Source organism: Canis lupus, chromosome 11 (assembly GCF_003254725.2).
Source record: "Canis lupus dingo isolate Sandy chromosome 11, ASM325472v2, whole genome shotgun sequence".
Lineage (NCBI taxonomy): Eukaryota > Metazoa > Chordata > Mammalia > Carnivora > Canidae > Canis > Canis lupus.
In genome coordinates this window covers 60,974,983-60,991,552 of record NC_064253.1, presented here as the reverse complement: position 1 = coordinate 60,991,552, position 16,570 = coordinate 60,974,983, and the positions used below count along the sequence as shown (strand labels likewise).

General features: G+C 39.2%; 2 protein-coding genes across 6 annotated transcripts in view; both read right to left on the bottom strand.

Moving 5' to 3' along the window:
* The window catches only part of TAL2 (TAL bHLH transcription factor 2), a 63,848-nt gene that overhangs the window by 11,514 nt on the left and 35,764 nt on the right, over positions 1-16,570 (bottom strand). For 3 of the 4 annotated variants that reach the window (XM_035697215.2, XM_049116346.1, XM_025432930.3), the window contains exons 2-3: positions 2,177-2,273; positions 1,693-1,731 (exon numbers count right to left, since the gene is read on the bottom strand). In XM_035697215.2, coding sequence (XP_035553108.1) covers positions 1,693-1,731; positions 2,177-2,205 — 68 coding nt within the window. In that variant the 5' untranslated portion in view covers positions 2,206-2,273. Of the gene's footprint in view, positions 1-1,692; positions 1,732-2,176; positions 2,274-14,722; positions 14,813-16,570 lie in introns of those variants that run through there. The other variant, XM_035697214.2, reaches the window with a different exon arrangement.
* The window catches only part of FKTN (fukutin), a 72,893-nt gene continuing 65,973 nt past the window's right edge, over positions 9,651-16,570 (bottom strand). For both annotated transcript variants that reach the window (XM_025432926.3, XM_025432925.3), the window contains exon 10: positions 9,651-15,208. In XM_025432926.3, the coding sequence (XP_025288711.1) occupies positions 14,995-15,208 (214 nt within the window). In that variant the 3' untranslated portion in view covers positions 9,651-14,994. The remainder of the gene's footprint in view (positions 15,209-16,570) is intronic.

Below are 16,570 nucleotides of genomic sequence, written 5' to 3'. Positions count from 1 at the left end.
ATCTGCCCTTTCTCATTTGCTTATGCTTATTTTGTTTTCTCTCCACATCCCATTCTTAGATTGAATGTTTATTTTATTAATTTTCTGGCTATGAATTATATTCTGATATATCTTTGGTGTCATTCTGTGTTTCCATTTATGCTATCACTGTCATTAGTTTCTAACATCTGTTGTTTATTTTAATTTTTCTTTTTGAAGGTGCTTTTAAAATTTCTTTATCATTGTATCTTTTGGTAACAATTTACTATTAATTTCTAATTTCACTGTGGTATAGTCAAAGATACACTGTATATTCTTTTGTTTGGGATATTTATTGAGAGCTTTCTCTTTGGTAAAACATGATCAACTGTTATAAATGATCCATTAGCAATAAAAAGGAGGTAAATATCCTGTTTGAAAAATAAAATGTTTTTATATACAACCATTAACATAATCCTTCACATCCTTTTGGTCTATTTTAATCTATTTGACAGAGTTGTATGAAAATCTCCCTCTATTATTTCATATCTGTTCCTTCCTTTCAGTTTTTCCAGAAGAGTTTGCTTTAGATCTTTATATTTTAAGATACAATGCATTTGACACATGAAGACTCAGTGAAGTTTTATTGATTTAGAGAACTATACTCCATATCAATATAAAAATGGTTCTCTTTGCTTTGCTTTTTGTCATGAATTTTATATTAATACAACCTACTTTGCATTTTCCAAAAAAAACTGTGCTTGTTCTTTTACAGTTAATTTGAAGCTGTGTGGGTATGACTCTTGGTCATAGGTTTTATCCTTCTGTGAAACTTTATTTGGTTAATTAAAATTCTTTTGACTCTGGTTTTTTAAAAGTGCCCCATCACCATGGTGAATTCTTCAAAGCAAATCTCATTCTAGTTTACTTGCTTATTGGCTTGCCTGTTATACACTGTAAATGTCAAGAGGGCAAGGACTTAGCTTTGTTAATCACTAAACCCCACAGTGTTCACTGCACATAAAAGCTGCTTGATAAGACATTTGTTGAATGAATGCAAGACAGCGCTGACTCATTTCTCCAAACAGCTGCCTCCAGCCTGCCCTGCTTTCTGTCAGAAGACACATAGCTTGTTTCTATGAAACGAATGCTTCCAAGGCCATGGGACAGGTTTGGGTGATTTTTTTTAATTAATTAATTAATTAATTAATTTATTTATTTATTTATTATTTATTTTTTTTTGGGAGGGGTGATTGTTTTTTAAGGAGAAGAGAAGAACATTCTGGCTGCTGTACACAGAGGGGTGAGAAACAATGTGAGGAGACTAGCTAGCAGGTTGTGACAGGAGAGCGGATGCTGCTTGACCTAGGGGGTGATATCAAGCACCAACTGGGGGCCAGGTGTCAAATTCTCTATCCCATTATTTAGCACTAAGTACTAGGTGTCATGCAAAGCATTACACACACTTTTTCCATTTAATATGAGAAATTATATATCTTGATTATAAAATTACATAACAAGTTATCATCCTTGACAAAACAAAATATTGCTCCCAAACAAGTGAAATACTAAAAAGTATGCCCAAAGAAGCAAGACTTCACTTGCAGCTGACTCTGTTTTACTAGTGGTCCTTGGACAAATATCTTCCCAGAGCCAGCAGAGGCTGTAAATCCTCATGGACATTAATGTCACTTCGTTCACAGGACCCATAGAGCCACTTAGTGATTAGCTTACCTCCTCAGATGCTCTTCCTGCCTCCCCTTCTTCGACCTCCTGCAAATAAAAAAGTAATAAAGCAAGCGGGTGCAGACGAAAGCAGGTGATGTAAGAAACCAGGGCATCTGGAGGGAGAAATAAGCTGACATGGCCTCATCTCTACTAGAGCGCTGGGAAGGGTGCTGGCTGAGTGAGAGCTTTGGTCTTCTGTCATAAGGAAAGAGAGATCTGGCTGCTTTCTCATCATTTTCGGACTTTCCTGAGGTTGTTTCCTAGTTTGGCCAGAAAAGGAAAGATAGTAGAATCTGCAGACCAGAGTCTCTGATGTACACTAGTCTTGCGGCCCTGGACATACTCACAGATAGAAACAATAAAGGAAAAAATGGTATTGATATATAAGGAAACAAATGTGCTGTCCACTGAGGTTTTCCCTGCAGCTTACAGTGACTTTAGTTGACAAAAGAAGAGGACAATATTACTCGGTAAACAAAGTTATCCTTACTTGGAAGATTGCCATAGCCTGCCAGACATCCTGCATTTCAGAAGCAGTCAACGTTGAATCTCAGTGGTGGTCCTCAACTGGATCCAAACCTAAGGCCCTGTTTGAATAAAGAAGAGGGGAAGGGTGGGTGATCCATCTACAATCAGATTTGCAAAGATTTCCTGCACTGTTGTAACACTGTCTTCTTGATGCCTTTTCTCATTTCCTGTTTTCTCTGTCTGCTGTCTAATCTTGTGCTTTGCCTGGGACAAGTGCAATGATAAGGCTACTGGTTTGGATTGCAAGTAGAGGAATTTATAAATTGCTTTCCAGACCCATGCTGCTTTGAAACTTTCTCAATTAAACTGGCTACTTGACTTAAGAAACAAAAAGCTGATAGAATTGCCAACCCCCCCCCCCATATTTTACCTTTCTGAGGCTGTTTTCTATAACATGGGAATAACAAATACTCACTTTGCTATGAATTAAGTGCAATAAAGTATTAAGAAACACCAAGTGGGTGACAGCTCAAAGAAGGCCTTTGCTATGGCTGCAGAGGCAGGCTGACTGCCTGAATCCTCATTCCTACACTAGTCTCCCAGTTCCAATATTCTCATGTGAGTTGGAAACATTAGCTTCATGGCTTATTGTGAAGATTCAGTGAATGATTTGGAGTAAATGCTTAAAAATGGTGAGAATAGGCATCTAATAAAAATCATAGCCGCTCAATACATTGTGTTTTCATTTTCATTGCCAGAAAAACCCTATCCAAAAACTAAATGGAGAGTCTGAACACATGCTTCTAATATCGTTCAAAGGGCACTTTTTTCCTTTCATTTGCCCCCCCCCCCCGCCCCCCCCCCCCAGCTATCCTGGCTCCCACTTCTCTTCTCCCAGTTACTTTGGGTCCTGTGCTGCTAAGAAGCATTTATTTCCTTCTGGTATTTGAAGCAAACAGAACCCAGAGCTGGGTGAGGGAGATATCAAAGAGGGGAAAGAAAAGCTTCTCTTGAGCATCAGTCTCTCTTTTACCATTAATTTCCACCCTCCAAGGCTCCCCAGACCCAGGACTCCTTGGTAACACCCAGACACACATGCACACACATATCTCTATCAGGACACCTGGTGTTGAGGCCTGTCCAGAGCAAATGTTGACCATTGCAATAGAAAGCACGGCATAGAACTGCCTAAAGTGAGCGGGCTTTTCTTCCCATAGTTACAACTAGAGGGATGCACAGCCCTGGGTGTGCCCAGCTGCTGACTCTCAAGACCAGGCTGATTTGGCCTTCGCTCTGTAGGCCTGGAGTGGAGAGTGCTACTTCCAGCCAATAACCCCCAGGGCAGTGGGAAAGCAAGGGGAATTGGGGGGAGAGGAACGGGGAGCAGAGCAAGGTACTGGAGAAAAGAAAGAGGTGGGGTGTGACTCCCCTTTCTCCTTTTTATATTCTCTGGTCTTTGTATAAGAGACATAACTCATCAAATGGGTCCCCTAGATGGGGATTTGGATGCTCTGTGGGCAGCAGATAAGAGTGCAGCCTTCTTGCAGAAAGTAAATTCACTGAATACTCCCCATAAAGTCAATAATGTCAGGCTTATCAGCTGTCCTCATTCCCCACTCCGCCCCCTGGGGACCAGACTTGAAATAAAGGCCACAGCTCCCAGGGCTGGAAAGTGAAGGCACAGGATTGGACTAGGAAGGGGCCTCTGCCCCCCTGAGCTATATTTTAGGCAGGTGGGGGAAATCTGCCAGGCCTGAGCTGCCCAGAGCCCTCTGCTTTCCAGACGGACAAAGCCCAAACCAAACACATATACCGAGGGGATGAGGGAGGCACCCCCTTAGTCCTCAAATTCAGCAGATGTTTTCAGGAGACGCCACCGGGGCTTCTTAGGGACAATTAGAGGATGTCATTTGAAATATAACCAATAAAAAAAACCTATAGGGGAAACCTTGGTTTCTTGCCACAGCTCTCACATTTGCTTTTGCATAATACAGATACTTCTGTACTACCCAAGAGCATATCCATCTTTTCTAGCTGGTGGAGATCTGGTTTCCTTACAAGTTATGTGAAATAAGTCCAAGACCAGCTAGCTAGGGTTTCAGATACGATTCTGAAACTCACACTGTAGCCGAAGTGGGCTGTTTTAACAGGACGCAACCTGTGCTTGGGGCTCCTCTCCTCCCACACTCGACACCCTTAGGATCCAAGCAGACATTAAAGCTGGCCCAGACCTTGCCAGGGAGTAGTCCCAGCTTCAGCTCTCTGACCCAGGCAGCAGAATCTGGCTGGGTGGAAATGGACTTGTCCTAGACTGATTTCATGGGATCAGTCTCAGTGAACCTAAATTCTTCTAAATCCCCACTCTGGCCTTGGAGGTGCTTCATGAATATTTCCTGAGTCAACAAATGGACCTCAGCCCCCAACATAGTACGCGTGAGTAGTAATCTAGCCAGGAGTGTTGATTAAAAACATCATGTTCTTATTCAAATAACCTTTCTACACTTTCTTTTATCCAAACTTCACAGCAGTATATTCAGGTCCCCCTGCCCCCAATCTGTTCCTTGCCCGCTTTTCTAGCTGTCTTTTCCCCCCCACTATTTATCCATGTATAGCCAAGTGGTCTTATGTACTGTCCTACAAAGCCCATTCCATGATTTCACTGACTTCTTTTGTTCAGAAATGCTTTCTTCCCTTTCTTCATTCAAAGTTACTGTTCACTAATAATGTCTTAAGATCAAGTTACACCTCATCGTCCCTTCCTTGCCCTCCTTCCTAGAGCTTTTTCTAGCCTAGGGTGCTCAGGCTGCCTTCTACAAAGTCTGGGACTTTTGGTCTCCTTATCCAAGCCTGGTCTTTGAGAATCAATTAATCCCATGTCCTGTCTCCCCAAAAGACAGAGCATGCACCTGTGCCCTTGAGGCTAGGGTCCTTTCTTATCACCAGACCTTAGGACAGGGTCCTCTACCCAAGAGAACTCTTAAATATCTAATCTTACAGAAAAAAAATTACTTGGGTTTATTGGGAAAATATAAGTTCATGGGATTTATTCCAAAAGTAGAAATAAAAGCAAGATACTATTCACAAGAGCCACCATTTATTAAACATCTACTATGCACTGAACAGTGTACCAGATACTACAGATTTCCTATATTTCTTATAATAACCCTTAAAGGTAGACATTAATTTCAGCCCCCTGAATTGAAAAAAAGTTGGAACTCAAAAGTTAAATAATTAGCCCAAGATCATAAAACTAGGAAGTGGCACCCCTGGATTTGAGTCCAAGTTTGTACAACACCAAAGCCCTTGCGGTCTCTAGTGCATTATGCTAGTGTCATACTGTTTTGATTAGTACAGCACAAAAATTGTGGTAAGATTATTCCTTTAATTTTTTTATAAAGAGGGCAGCCCCGCTGGTGCAGCGGTTTAGCACCGCCTGCAGCCCAGGGCGTGATCCTGGAGACCCTGGATGGGGTCCCACGTTGGGCTCTCTGCATGGAGCCTGCTTCTCCCTCTGCCTGTGTCTCTGCCTCTCTCTCTCTCTCTGTGTCTCTGAATAAATAAAATCTTTAAAAAAATTAAAAAAATAAATTTTTTATAAAGAGTGTTATAAGAGTTTTTGTAACATGTTGAAGGGCACTCTAGTAAAATCATAGTACAAACCATGGTACACAGTACACATGCAAAAAGAAATCCTTTATAAAAGAGACAACTACAGTATTTGGTGTTATCACTATTTAAAATTTTAGCCATTCTAGTAGGTGTACGGTGATATCTCATTATGCTTGTAATTGCACTTCCCTGATGGTTAACAATGTTGAACATTTTTTCTTTCTTTCTTTCTTTCTTTCTTTCTTTCTTTCTTTCTTTCTTTCTTTCTTTCTTTCTTTCTCTTTCTCTCTTTCTTTCTTTTCCTTTTTCTTTCTTTCTTTCTTTCTTTTTCTTTCTTTCTTTCTTTCTTTCTTTCTTTCTTTCTTTCTTCTTCTTCTTTCTTTCTTCTTTCTTTCTTTCTTTCTTTCTTTCTTTCTTTCTTTCTTTCTTTCTTTCCTTTTTAAGATTTTATTTATTCATGAGAAACACAAAGAGAGAGAGAGAGAGGCAGAGACACAGGCAGAGGGAGAAGCAGACTCCCTGTGGGGAGCCCGATGTGGGACTCCATCCTGGGAGCCCAGGATCATGCCTTGAGCCAAAGGCAGACGCTCAATCGCTGAGCCACCCAGGTGTCCCTGTTGAACATTTTCTTAAAGTTATATTAATAATCAACATTATAGCTCTCTCTCTTTACTTCTCTATTATCAATGATAAATTTTACTCCCTTCAGAAAATGCTGTTACATTTAGCACCTTTGGTCAGCAGTTTACATATAGTTTTGTGGGGAGAGAATAGTCATAGGGAAACATTATTTATGGGACGAATACTAAAGGTATAAAGTTAGATTAGAAATAAAATTAATAGTAACTTTTAGTAAAAATGGACATTTCCATAACATTTTTGGAAAATGATACATTTTGGAAGAGGACTATGCTGAAATTCAGATTGCATTTTTGCGTCCAAGGAATAGGATCCCAAAACACAAAGTGCAATGAATCAGAGCTGAGGAAGCTCTAGCATTACTTCTCATACCAGTGATAACAAGAAAAATTTCTAATTATCAGCTGAGCAAGGGCTGATTTATTAATGTTTGCTTCAGTAATATTTCAGATTTCATGGAAGAAATTATGACCAGGAAAAATGGCAACATTTTCCCCAGTTTTATAGAGATATAATTGACTTCTAACATTGTATATAGGTCATAAAGTGTACAACACAATTATTTGATATATGTACGTATTGTGAAATGATCACTACTAGTTAACATCCATCACCTCACATAGCTAAAAATTTGTTTTCTTGTGACAAAATGCTTTCGAATATACAATATAGTATTGTTAACTATACTCATCATGCTGTATATTATACCCCTAGAACTTGTCTCAACTGGAAGTTCGTACCTTTTGACCACCTTCATCCAATTCCCTACCCCCTGCCTCTGGCAACCACCAATCTGTTGTTTCTGAGTTTGGTTTTTCTAGATTCCACATATAAAGTGAGATCATATAGTTATCTAATCTTTTTCTGTTTGTTATGTCCCTTAACAATAATGCCTTCAAGGTCTACTTATTTGGCCACAAATGACAAGATTTCCTGCTTTTTTGTGGCTAAACAGTATTCCATTCTCTATATATGCCACATCTTCTTATCCATTTGTACATTGATGGGACACTTAGGTTGTTTCCATATCTTGACTATTGTAAATAAACCTGCAATGTATGGGGGCGGGGGGGGGCAAAAATCTCTTTGGGATAATGATTTTGTTTCCTTCAGGTAAGTATCCAGGGTGGAATTGCTGGATCATCATATGGTAGCCCTATTTTTAATATTTTGAGGAAACTTCATGCTGTTTTTCTAGTGCCTGCATCAATTTACATTCCCATCAGCAGTGAATAAGAGTTCCCTTTTCTGCATATTCTCATCAACATTTATTAGCCCCTGTCTTTTTTAGTAAGTCATTTTAACAGGTGTGAGATTTTGATTTGCATTTCCCTGAGGATTAGTAATGTTGAACACCTTTCCAGGTACCTGTTGGCCACCTGAATATCTCCTTTGGAAAAATGTCTATTCAGTTCCTTTGCCCACTTTTAATTGGATTGTTTTTTTTCTATTGAGTTGTAGGAGTTCCTTGTATCTTTTGGATATTAGCTCCTTATCAGATACATTGTTTGCAAATACTTATTTCTAATCTATAGGCTGCCTTGCATTGTTGTGCAGAAGCTTTTTAATTTGATGTAGTCCCACTTGTTTATTTTCACTTTTGTTGCCTTTGGTGCTTCTGGTGTCATATCCCAAAAGAAGATCATTGACATGAACAAGGTCAAGAAGTCTTTTCCCATTTTATTCTAGGAGTTTTGTGGTTTCACATTTATGTTTTTAAATCCATTTTGAGTTAACTTTTGTGAGTGGTGGAAGACAGAAGTGGTTTCATACTTTCGCATGTGAACATCCATTTTCCAACCTCATTTATTAAAGAGACTGTATATCCTCTGTTGAGTATTCTTGGCTCCCTCATCAAATATTAGTTGATTGGATATGCATGGGTTTATTTTCTAGGCTCTCAATTCTGTTCCATTGGTCTATGTGTCTATGTTTACGCTAGTACCATACTGTTCTGATTAGTATAGCACTAGATTATGGTTGGAGATCAGCAAATGTGATGCCTCTAGCTTTGCTCTTCTCAGTATTGCTTTTGGCTATTTTGTTAACAGTGCTGAACATCTTTTTAGCGTGCTTAATCAGCTGTAAATATTTTTCAGTGAAATGTCTGTTCATGTCTTTTGCCCATTTTCTAATGGATTTTTCAGGCTATTGAGGGTCAGTTTCTTTATATATTCTAAATGCTACTCTCTTGTCAGCTATGTAGTTTGCAAATACTTCCTTCTAGTCTGTGGCTTGATTTCCATCCTCTTCTTGTAGGCTTTTGTAGTTTTAAATTTTGGTTTAGTCCAGCTTACCAATTTTCCCTTTTATGGATTATGCTTTTGGTTGGTATCAAGTCTTAAGAAAGAACCCTTTGCCTAGCCCCAAATCATGAAGATTTTCTGTTTTTTCCCTTAGAAGTTTCATAGTCTTAGATTTAAGTACAGGATACATTTGAGCTCATTTTTGTAAAAAGTATGAGGTTCAAGTTGAGGTTATTTTTGTTGTTGTTTAAATGGCTATCTTAGCCTCTACTGAATTGCTTTTGCACTTTGTTCAAAAATCCATTGAGTGTATTTGTGTGTCAATGTCTGGGTTATTCTGTTCCAGTGATCTATGTGTCTTTTTACCAATACCACACTGTCTTCATTACTGCATTAATCAAGGGCTGCCTAATAAAGTATCACAAATGGGGTGCCTGGTGGCTCAGTCAGTTAAGTGTCTCACTCTTGGTTTTGGGCTCAGGGCATGATCTCAGGGTCGTGAGATGGAGCTCCGTGTCAGGCTCTGCGATCAGCAGGGAGTCAGCTTGAGATTCTCTTCCTCTTGCTCTCCCTCTGCTCCACCCCTGCTTGCACACGAGTGTGTGCTCTCTCTCTCTCTAAAATAAATAAATCTTAAAAAAAAAAAAGTATCACAGACTAGGTGGTTTAAAACAGACATTTATTTTCTCACAGTTCTGTAGGTTAGAAGTCCAAGATCAAGGTGCTGGTAGAGTTTGTTTCCGTTGAGGGTCTTTCTTCTTGACTTGTAGATGACTGCCCTCTCCCTAATCTTCGCAGTATTCCTTCTGTGCCTGTCTGTATTCTAATCTCTTCTTATAAGGGCCTAGTCATATTTGATTAGGACCCACTCATATGACTTCATTTTACCCTAGTTTTTAGAAGTATGGTACTTGTGGCAAGATTTACTATTTTACCAGATTGCTTAAGAATGTTAGTGGCTGTAATATCTACTGCAAACTTGCAGAATAAACACGAAACATCTCAAGTAATTTAAAATGTTTATTTATCATCCCAAACTGATTATATATTATAAATTCTGATCAAAATAATAATATTAAAGGTATTTTCAGTAGTACTACAAACTACCTGTACCTGAAGATAAAATCAAATAGTCAACTGGTAAGGATACATTGAAATTTACGTTTAAAATATCACTTTGTTTAAAAAATTCACATACATGTGTTTCTGGTTTTGAATTAGAAGGGACACACAAATAGCTATATATGGTCTTCATTTAACAAACCCATGCTCTGAATGAGTCATCAAAAGACTACAAAATCTTGTAATTTTCTTTAATGGCACATGAGACAGTACGTTGTTTTATAAAACAAAATACAGTACTTCTAATTCTCTTCACACACCTTTTCAACCCCACTGTGAGAGCTGCTCATAAGTGTATAGCAGCCTGGTTGAATAATGGGTTCCTGCATCATCTCTATATTGGGTTATGTTGGGGGATGGCAAGAGGGACATTCTAACCCAGAAATTCTGAAAATACAGAAGCACAGATTTCTCATTAGAAAAATGTACACTTGCCTACTTTAGTACTGGTTCTGTAAAAAGGTATCACTATTGAATCATTCTGTTTGACTTATAAACTATAATTAGATTTTAGTTTGTGCAGAGAAGCTTAAAATAGCTTAAAACATACTGTTCATTATTGCCTGAAACAGAAACACAAATTTGATGAAAGAAGGTGGAAATGAGTATTTTCGATTCTCCTTTACTAAAAGTACTGATAGTTATATGACACTAAGTATTCCAAGTTCTTCCTCTCTGCAAATTGTAACTTATACCTGATTTTGGCTGGGTAGAGATTTAGTAACAAGGAGATGAGGGTTTACCTCTAGAAAAAGCTGGAATGTTGAAATAGTCCAGGGCAGAACAAGAATTAAATCTAGGAAGGGAGAGAGAGGGAACTGCTTGGGGCTAAGGAACTATGTAACATAAGGGATCATATAAAGAGACCTTAGGAGACAATAGCCTGACCAATAAAATGAAAATACTAGTTCTATTTAGAGAAGGAGGCAACTTGGTAATGTCTCTGAATTCATGAACCATACAATTTGTCCTTTAATGCCTTGATATAATGAAACAATTTTTTCCCTAAGCAAATTCAGCTACCCACCTCCTGAGTAAGGCTTGTATTCTGAACCATAGTTTCCTTAATCTTATTTGAAGGATTAGAAAAGGGACTTGGAAGTAGGAAATGGAACATTTCTTGAGAACTTACTTAATCCTAGGCCTGATGCTAAGCACTTTATGTTCCATTTTATCCTACCGAAATTCTAGAAAAGTACACATTTCCCCAATTCACTTATGTGGAAATTGAGGCTGAGAGGTCCTCTACCACAAATGCCACATGACGAAGCTGGGATACAAACTCAGGCCAAATTCAGAAGTTTGTGGTCTTTTTATACTAATATGCTGACTCCCCTAAGTGAAACATTAGAGGTGACCTACCACAGGTCTCAATGACAGAGGAAGAGGAGGAAAGAGAAATTCCCTCAAAGATATCCTTTCATCTGGTCAGGAATTGGAGTTTTTCCATGGTAATTATTAGAAGTTGAGAATGTGGCTCTTTCTCTGACTAGTCTTTGAGGGTAAATTTCCCATGGAGATTTATAATATTAAGGATGAAAGAAGTGTTCATTTTCCAGAAGGTGAAACTTGGGAGAGTCTCAGAGACATTTGCAGCCTTACTTAGGTTTGTGATACTGGGTAAGGTATTAGGCTAGAATGTGGGAATTCATTCCAAGTGTGTTTCCCAGATGCAGCTCTGGTCTCCAATCTATAACCCCTGCTTTTCTATGTAACACCTTGCTCTTCTGTCTGCCATCTGAAGGTCTATAACCATATTAAGACTAGATACAATGGTTTGGGGTCACAAAGAAGAATAGCAATGAGCACAACTTATCCTCAACTTCTAGTATCCATAAGAGAGTATCAACAAGGGAAGGAGGAAGGATTCTTTGGAAATGAGTGCTTAGCCAATGGTTTCCTGGGGAATTGGAAGGGGTGAAGTAGCAATGGGACACATCTTGAGCTTAAGAGAATCAGGTACTTCTGGACGTTAAGAATATCATAATCAAAGGCTGATGTCTCCACATAGGAACTATTTCACTGTTTGGAGATATGGCATTTTGCAGATAAAGGTGTGAAGATAGCCTAAGTATTTTGGACAAGAAAGAAATACTCCTTCTTGATCTCTTTGTCAGCTCAGGCTCTCAATCTGAGCAGAAAGATATTAAGTGGAGAACGGCAGAAATACCCTGAAACTTACTCCTAAGGCAGAGGTTGACTTCTCTGTCAAGTATCTCAAGCAGAGTTAAAGATGCTGTGCTGTGATGCAATGAACTAGGAACTGGGCCAAAAGTCATGGCACTCTTAAGTTTTAGATTCCAGTGTTTCTCAAATCACTGCTATAGCTTATTGATTTAGCTATAAAATGAAAGGGATAAAATGAATGTGACCTCTTTTAAGACTCAAGAGCAAGATGATTTTCACTTGAGAGTATACTTGTTTTGGGAGGATGGTGGTAGACATTCCGCCACCTAGTGGTCATATTACAGGGTTTGTAGCTAGGGAATTAAAGAAACTGATTATCCCACTGCCCAGCTTCTTAGGGATGCTTGATTTTAGGAACTGCTGTCATACTACACTTTTATTCCGGGAGCCAGGTATCAGTAGCTGCAGCAGAGGGGAGAAGGCCAAGTGCTCCTTGCTTAAAGAAGGAGTGAGTGACCACCAGTTTGTCAAGGGAGAGGTTATCAATCTTGCCTCTCAGGATCTCCCTGGAGGATATCCAGGGGTACCTAACTTCCAAGTTAATATAAGAGGTTTTCGCCTATGAACCAGACAAAGTGGACCTGAAAGTAGCCATATCAGGAGAATTATTGGGATACTCAGGTGAAGAAAGAAAAATGATCTTATGAGGTTTGATGGTAGATCCACCTGAAACAAGGTCTCTGGACACTGGGCACAGTTAAGAACTGTCAAGAAGCACAGGATGAAGTATGGCTGAATCTGTATCAGAAGCAAGCCTGGCCTTCAGAGTCTGGGGAAAAGCTTTCATTCCCTCAAGTCAGGGTAGGAACAAAGCAAGAGCAGGAACTTGTAAAACCAGAAGGCAGTCAAGGAAGGTATTTCAGCTGCCAGTGGTCTGTGGAGGGAAGGATACAGAATCTCTGTCAATGAGACCAAGACATCTCAGGTTTTGGATTATTCAAGACCTTGAACTACAGAGACAGATAAAAAAAAAAAAATAACCTAAATAGTGGTGGGTAAGACCTCCACCACCTGGCAAACAGTGGAAGCCTCAATTTGAAATGGGCAGAAATGTGTATTGCACTTTTATATACACTTCTAGATGCTGAGCACAAGCAAATGGTCCTCAGTAAGCAAGGCAGATTTTGCTCAGGAACACTATTATTATCTGATATTTTTTTCAACCATGAAAAATGAAATTATGTTCGGCTTTTTGGAATTTGGGTATGATTTCTGTGGGCTGATTTTCCAGCAAAGAGAGACTGATTACAATGGCCTGTCCTTTGGGGACAAGTTTAATGGTAATCTATAAGGGTCTCTAAAAGCCTCATTATGTTATGAAAAGATCCAATGGTCACATGTTGAAAGCTCATCCCAACAAAGGAATTTGGGTCAGTGGTTAACATTTATCAAAAAAAGTTTTTGGTGTTTTGAAAATATCAAGTGGGGTGGTTTCAGGTCACTTTTCCCAACCTTGTTTTAGAAAAACTCAGCCTATTCCCTCAGACCCTCTGCTTTCCATTTCTGACACTCCTGTTATTCTCTGGTTTTAGAGGAAAATCTGGGATTTTGTCCAGAAAGTTGTCCTGAACAGCTTAGATAAAACGTTAAGACTCAGCTTCCTTTCCTGAATAAAAAGATAGCAGTGTTTATTGTATATATACATATACCTCTACTTTTCACTTGGAATATATAATTAAAGTGACTCATGAGATGTGGAAGACAGGGCCATCCCATCCCACTCAGAAACGTATCTTGAGGCAGGGGAAAGGAAACTGAAGGGTTTTAGAATGGGTGGTATTTGACAAAGCAGGAAGTCTGAGTTCCTGTCCCATCAATATGCAACAGATACAACATCTAGATAGAACAATGAGAATGGATACAGACTTTACAAACACCATGATCTGGGAGTGGGAGGACGGAGAAAGCATTTGTCAGGTTTGCCGTTCATCTTCGTTTGGGGACATGATAGTACAGAAGGGAGGGAACAGGTAGGTTCATATACTATTTAAATTGGCTTGCTGGCCATAAATGAAAGATATGGAGCTGCAATTGATGAATGAATGCACTGAAGAATAAGTACACTTAGAAAAATAAGAGGTATTTCTACTAATATTTTAGTGTTAACATTAAAATTGGGAGTACAAGGATTATAAATTCAGAAAATATTAATGTCCATGAATGGCTCATATTTTTACCTAACAGATGGCTGGGAATGAAATAAGGAAAATAACTTTTGTGAAATCACAACCCTTTCAAAATCATGTCTGGTAACATGATCTCGCTCGAATGATTTGTTAACAAGTGCTACAGAGGTCAGTGAAAATATTCTCACAATGACTGGAAATTCAAGCATCACACAAGCACAAGCTTTCTTTTCACTTAAAATATAAAAATACAAATTGTACAGGAATTTGCATATCTTTGACAAAGCTAAAAAGAAGCTCTCATTCTCACAGAAAGAATGATGCCCTATACTCTAAAACAATTCCATACTGGGTTGCTTGTAAAATGAACGTTCTAGCATCTTTTCTTGATGTCACCTAAAGTCTGATCACTTAAATATTAACTCCGACTCTACAACCTTGAAAGCAGCACTAACATACAAGCTTAACTGCTGATTACAGGAGTGGGCTATTCTTTTTTACTAGTATATCCTCCTTAGCTTTGCCCAATAAACCCATCTTCCAGTCCAAACATTACCTAACAGTATGAAAGAACATCATATTCTACAGGAACTTCAAAGGGTAAGGATGTTTCCCTCAAAAGAAAATTGAGGTGCTTACCAAAGGGAAGGGAAAGAGAGACAGGCGTGTGTGCCACTCATCTCTGCTTCTCCACTGTAACCTAGCACTGTACCTAGCACATAGGGACTCCTGAATAAAAGTAAAATGAGAGAATTCAATCAGATGGCTCAGAGGTTAGGACTCTTTCTGCATCTTCAGACTCAACATATATCTTTGGCCCCTACTTACATTTGACAAATAGAGATTTATCTTCTTAATAGTTAGAATCCACCTGTTTCAGAAGGGGAATTTTATCATTTCAACCTATTGTCTCAGTATAACTGGATAACCTCATCCCACTCAGAAATAGGCCAGATTCCATTGGGCTGCACATTGGGGGGAGAGCGCTTCCAGTCCCACGTCTTCACAGGAATCTTCCAGGTTTTACCATAGTTGGCTTCAATGTATTCAGTGGTTTCACAGGGCACATGAACCTTCATGTCTACAAACTCAGTCCAGCACAGTGTAAACTTGGGAAACAGGTATCTGTGGCAAAACAGAGGCAATGTGCAGAGGGATGAGACTCAACAGAAGTCCGGTCTAAGGAACCCAGCTGCTAGTGCACTCGGATTGAAGAAAAATTCTCTCCCATTAAATAGCTTTGGGGACAAATACAGTGGACATTTTGTTGTTTCTGACTGTCTAACCTTCCCTTCCACTTTTAATGTTTTTTTTTTAATTTTAAAGATTTTATTTATTTATTCATGATAGACAGAGGGGGGAGGGCAGAGACACAGGCAGAGGGAGAAGCAGGCTCCATGCAGGGAGCCTGATGTGGGACTCAATCCCGGGACCCCAGGATCACGCCCTGGGCCAAAGGCAGGCACTGAACCGCTGAGCTTCCCAGGGATCCCCTCCACTTTTAATGTTAACAGCATCCCCATTTCCCTGTCCCTATGGTTCAGGAAGGGCTGACCCCACCCCCTCTCTAGAGATGGGTTAAAAAAAAAAAAAAAAAAAGACCCAGGCCTAACTAGTATATTATATTATTAGTATATTATAGTGATTGGATCAGGGATGGGAATATACACAAATTAGGCAAATAAAAGTCAGCTTTGGGATTTCCACTGGAACTACTGGAAGAAAGAGGCATTCTTTCTGCTGAGGTTTCTAAGCCGGTGGGATGGAAGCTGAGCATCTTTGTTATCTATTAGCAAGAAGAGCCTGAAGATGAGGTCAAAGCAAAAAAGCTCCCAAAACATGGAGAGAAATGACTAGCTGAGAAAACCCTAGAGAAGGACTTGGATTTGGCTGTAACCATTCCTTAAATATCTCAGGTAAGCCAATGAATATATAAGTATTTTTTTAAACTACATTTCTAATATTTGAAATTCTTCATACACAGAGGGAGGTACATGTAGCAGTGAGAAAGGAAACAAAACCCTTCTAGTCAGCCACAGAACCTGAATCAATTCTGACAATATAAAGACATTCTCCAACAACAGTACCACAAATGCTTGTGTCTTTGTGACAGGCCTTATTCACACCTGCATTCTGAGTTTCACTGTGGTCCTAGATAGCTTCTGAAAACCTAGTCAGCTTAGAGAGCTAAAGAAGAAACTCTCAGGATCAGCCAGGGTATTTTTCAGACTCCTTTGCTAACTCATACTGTAGTGAAAATTTCACACCACAGTACATGAATGTGGTAGGATGCACTAAGATCACTTTTTGGGGATCTTCACACCCCAAACCCCTCCTCAAATGCAGAAAGAGACCTAATGCCTGGATGTCCTGTACTTGAACAATATTTCCCTTAAAGACAGTGATATGGACCACATTCTTTCTGCTTTTATTTTACCACCTGCCCCCTCCCTTAAATTTCTGTTCTCAGCCACAAACTTACTTTCT